The sequence below is a fragment of the Ostrea edulis genome, chromosome 9 (genome assembly GCF_947568905.1).
Source record: "Ostrea edulis chromosome 9, xbOstEdul1.1, whole genome shotgun sequence".
Lineage (NCBI taxonomy): Eukaryota > Metazoa > Mollusca > Bivalvia > Ostreida > Ostreidae > Ostrea > Ostrea edulis.
The window spans coordinates 68,901,269-68,906,790 of NC_079172.1; the positions used below are offsets into that span (position 1 = coordinate 68,901,269).

Here is a 5,522-nt window from a genome sequence, read left to right on the forward strand (position 1 = left end):
GTAAGTCAATCTCTATTTCACTATTGTCTCTTTTCCTAGCCTTCTCCAACAACTCCACTCTGACTTCTGGACCAACTTTCTTGAATTGTGAAACGTTGCGCGTTGCCTGTCCATCGACGGTGATCATTGGTTCTTTCTTGTTCGTCACAATTCTTGGTTCCATCTTGTAACTTGTCTTCATGGTTTTCTCTCTTCATTACGACGGTATCACCTACACAAATGTCTCTTGATTTTGCAGTTTCTTCTATCTGCGTAGGATTTCATCTGATACTTTCTCTGACTGTCTCTCTCTCTCTCTCTCTCTCTGACTTGAAGGTTTGTAGAAGTCCCCTCTCTGTTGATTACTGCTGGTAATCTAGTCTTTGGACTTCTACTGAAGATTAATTCAAATGCTGTTTTACCGGTTGATACATGTGGTGTGCATCTGTACTGTCTCAAGAACTTGTAGAGTTCTTGGCGCCAATTAAGTCCATCAATGTTAGCTGAGCGAACTGCTTTCATTAGGGGTTTATTACAATCTAATTAAAATCAGACTTCTTAGATCCGCGCCGTATACTCTGCGTATTGTAGCGATTGTGAGCGTATTTTAGGATCTGATTTTAATTAGATTGGGGTTTATTAAAGCTTTCTACCTGGGCATTAGCTCTGGGCCATCTTGGTGTTATCCGTCTATGTGTAAAACCCATGTGCTCTGCATACCGGTACTTCTGCAATCATGTGACTGAAATGGGCTACCATTACCACTCTTGATAACTCTTGGAATACCAAACACGCTAATGACCTTATCGAGTACAGGAATAGTGGACCTTGCCGAGACTGATTTCACAACTTCAACGATAGGGTAACGAGAGTACTCATCAATTATCACAAAAAGATACTCTCCAGTCGGGAGTGGTCCACAGAAGTCCATGCTGGGGTTTTCCCAAGGTCCCCAAGGTTGTTCGGACATCTGCAGGGGTTCCATATTATGTCGTTCTGGAATCAAGAGTTGACACGGTTTGCAGTTTGTGATACGATTCTCCACTCTTCCATCCACGTGAGGAAACCAAACTTTAGATCGTAGAAAAGCTTTTGTTTTAGTCATCCCCTGATGGCCTTTGTGTGCAATGTCTATGACCTTATCCTGCAGCGTTTTGGGAAGAACAATGCGAGTACCACGTAATAATAGATTGTCACTATTCACAGTCAGTTCATCACGTATTGAACTAATCGCCTTAAGTTCTTCAGAATCAACGTCATCCAGTCCAATATCCTTCATTGTGTGCCAATCCCCTGTCCGTGTGAATTCAATAGCCTTTTGTAGTGTTACGTCGTTTATTGTGGCTCGCCTCACATCATCCAATTCCATCGAACGTGGAAGTGATTCTAACGTGATAAAATTCACATACTCTTCCGACCAGTTCCTGTGTTGTGTTGAGGTAACTGGGTGTCTTGACATGTAGTCAGCCATGTTCTCCCTTCCAGGTGAGTATTTTATTTTGAACTTATAGGGTTGTAGACGAAGTCCCCACCTCTCAATACGAAGTGTTGGTCGTGATTTCTGCCAAATTGTTTCTAATGGTTTGTGATCTGAGATAACCGTAAAATGGTGCAGGCCTCTGAGATAAAGGTCAAAGTGCTCACATGCCCAAGTTATCGCCAAGGCCTCCCGCTCAGTCTGGCTATACCTGGATTCAACTGCTGTAATGGAAGATTTTTAACCTCGAGTTCCAATCCCATAGTTTATTCTTATGAGTAAGTTCTCTGAGAGGTTCACAGATCTCAGCATAGTCTTTAATGAAACGTGAGCTGTAATTTGTCATACCCATGCCAAAAAGCTTCTAAGATCTTTGACATTCTGTGGCCTACCAAATTCCTTAATAACTTACCTTTCTGGGTCAGGCGATATGCCACAGTCTGAGAATACAACACCGAAAAATGAAATTCTGTTTGTTCGAAACTCACATTTCTTACGGTTAAGAGTCAGGCCACACTCTGAGAGTCTCCTCAGTACACTTTGTAATGCCATGGCGTGCTGTGTTAGATCTGTTCCGAACACCACTATATCATCAAATATGTTTTAGACTCCGGGTATATCCTGGATAATTTGTCAAATGGTCTCGTGGAATATTTCTGACGCTGAAGATATTCCAAAGTTTAATCGTTTATAACGATATATGCCCATGTGAGTGCTGAAGGTAGTTATGGATCTGGACTCCAGATGGAGCTCAAGTTGATGATACCCACTGCGGAGATCTAGTTTACTGAAGACCTTTGCTCCATTCAGATCCAAAATAAGCTCTTCAATAGTAGGTAATGTGTGTCGTTCTCTACAAACAGCTTTGTTTGCCTGCCTCATGTCGACACAAAGGCGCATATCTTCACCGTTTTTCTTTGGCGGAGTCACCATAGGTGACACCTATAGTGTGGACACGCCCTCAGCCTTCTCGATAATGTCTTTTTTCATTAGATTCTGTAACTCCTTCTCCACTTTGGTCCTCAAATGAAATGGAGTAAGTTCTCCTTGGTTTCTGTGCCACAGGAAGCACTGATCCATCAATATGAATTTTCACCTGGTGTCCTTTCAACTTCCCGATACCCTGAAACAGTCCTGGGAAGTCGTTTTCGACTTTATCACCCAATGTCTTAATCTCGTTTACTACTTTGATAATGTCCATGTTGCTAGCTGTGTCATATCCCAACAGAGATCCAGATTTGCCTTTCACAACGTAAAATGTTGCCACTGTAAAGTTCTTGGAAGTCTCTATCTTCACATCACATGTCCCCGGAACATCAATTGTTCCATTCACTCCATACGGAATATGTTTTCCTCGAGCCTTTCTCTTGTGTACTTTAAGTTTCCCGATCCTTGTGTAGTCATCCTCATCAAGAATGTTTACTGATGACCCACTGTCTACTAAAAGTTTCGTTGGAACATCTTTGAGGTGTACAGTGACATACGGGCCTCTCACCGAATTCACATCGCCTACAAGTTGGTCGCCATAGCAATATCCAAGATCAGAGTCACTACTATTATCTTCTGTGTTGTTTACATCCAATGTCACAGTTCTCACCGATTTTTGTTGTTTTTGCTGACACATCTTCTTAAAGTGTCCTTTTTTCTTACATCTGTGACACGTTTGTTCCTTTGCTCGACATGGTAGATTTTTGTACGGGAAAGATCCTCCACAATTCCAACACTCATCTCTTTGTGGTTTCTGTTCACTGCGTGAATTACGGAATTTAGGACGACTCTCGTCTGTACTCTTACAAAGTTTCTTCATCCTTACGTTGTTGATACTTATTGCTTCTGGTCTCTCCATGGCAGCTGCTTGTGTGTCAGATATCACCATAGCTCGTCCAAGCTGAATGATCTCATCGAGAGTCTTGTCTGCCTCTCTCAATGCTCTTCTCCTTAACTGATTAGACTTTCAGTTCTGTATTACCTGCGATAATATTTCTTTGTCTGTATTTGTAAACTCGCAGTCTTTTGCGAGCTTCTTTAGTTCTGTAATAAACTCATCAAGAGATTGGCCCTCTTTCTGTTTATAACACCAAAACTTATAAATTTCCATTTGTGTTCTTCTTGGGGCGAAAGTAATCATTGAGTACCCTTTTCGTTGCATTGTAATTAGGTTCCGAATCCCCCTTCTGGGCCTCGTAGATATCGTGCGTCCTTTCACCAACGTAATGTAAAAGTAGTGGCCTTTTCCTGTCATCTATGCTCTTGATAGCATTTTCGTCAGGTTCGTGGCCATCTGGTACTACGGGGTTTACCGGCTTCAGTGCGACGGACAAGTTTTCCAGCCGACTAAACCACCTGTCCCACCGCGGTCCTGTGTTGTTTTTGTCTGTATCTGGGACAAACTGCGGAAATATAGGCAATGACATGTCCATTGTGAAAATCCTCGTCGCCAGTTATTGTGAATACAAAATAGTAATCAACACACAATTCGCGCCATGCTCCATTTATTAAACTTACTTCCCCTTAGAATCTTAAACCTGAATACATATGATAGGAATTATTATTTTTGGATACTACAGGGACCATGCATGGTTTGAAGAATCTACGCTATGTCAGGAATCTTCCATGTAAGTTTCAACTTTTCTGACCCAGTGCGCGTGGTTCTTGAGAGGATCTTGAAATGACCCCTTTCTATATATACATTTTATTAATGATCTTCCCATTGGAGAGAGAATATGGTTTTACATTTGAAGAAACTAACTTGAAGTCCCTTCACCCAAGGATGATTTGTATCGAGATTGATTGAAATTTGGTTTGTGGTTCTTGAGACGAGATTTTTAAACGATGCCACAATTTTTTTTTACCAATTCTTAATTATCTCCACTTCAAAAAGGCATGGTATTTCATTTGAACAAACTTGAATCCTCTTTACCAAAGTATGCTTTGTGGCATGTTGTTTGAAATTAACCCTGCATGCGATTCTTAAGAAGAAATCGAAACGTGAAAGTTTACGGATGAACTGACGCCGGACAAAATATGATTAGAGAAAGCTAACTTGAGCTCTTGGCTTAAATGAGCTAATATCATTTTAAGGGGTGGGAGTGGGGTCTGCTTTTTCCGATGTAAATGGTCTTGTACATTTTTTAGTAGTAAATTATACAAAGAGTTTAATTTTTACGCTTTCTCTAATTTAATAGATACTGTATTCTAGTTTATGAATACAAATATGTTTTTGAAAGTGCACAGACATTCCAGAGGTAACCCAAGTACCCCTATCCCTTCTCTAGAACCGCCAATGGAAATAATATAACACTTGGTATATATACATTTGTTGTATATAATGTATACGGGTATACTACAACAAAAAACTGAATACCAGTAATTTAATACGTAAAGTGATAAGTTTTTGACAATGGAGTATAGAAACTTGTCCACGCATGCTAGGGGCGGTGTGAATGTTGAAACTTGTCCACGCATGCTAGGGGGCGGGGTGAATGTTGAAACTTGTCCACCAATGCTAGGGGCGGGGATAATGCAGGTAGTTTTAGTCTTGTTACAGATGCCCCTCAGCCGCAGTTGTATGATGGTGCTTAAAGGCTGCGTACTGCCTGCATGGTCTTGTAATATGCATGCTCCCATTTTACTGACTTTCTCCAGAGTCTGTTTTTAATGTATTTGATCTCTTTTCTCCTTTTCTCCCAACTTCCATGGGCTGACCCTCTGCGGCGGCCATCTCTGACTCTAAAATATCCATTGTTTGCCTTACTTCCCCCTTCATTTTTACTAATTTATGGCTGTAATGTTAGTTTTGTCTTTCTCTTTCTGTTATCTGAAGTCTGATGATTGAGTTTGATGTGTGGATGCTTAACATTTCCCTAAGTGACAATGTGTATTATCTTGTTTCTACAGGGCCCCCCTTGGCAGCTCAACTTGACCGTGTCCAGGAAAATCAGAATTCCTTGCTTGGTGCAGTGAGTAATGTTCTCCATATTCCCATTACAATTAAAGATAAGATAATTCTACATGATCCAACTATATTTCAAAGGAATTGAACAACACATTAAATGAATTTGATAAG

At 40.8% G+C, this 5,522-nt stretch overlaps 1 protein-coding gene across 1 annotated transcript; it reads right to left on the reverse strand.

Moving 5' to 3' along the window:
• Nucleotides 1-661: 661 nt before the first annotated feature.
• On the reverse strand, nt 662-1,450 carry LOC130050600 (uncharacterized protein K02A2.6-like). The gene has a single exon (XM_056150840.1). The coding sequence runs from the start codon at nt 1,448-1,450 to the stop codon at nt 662-664; it is 789 nt and encodes a 262-aa protein (XP_056006815.1).
• Nucleotides 1,451-5,522: the final 4,072 nt, after the last annotated feature.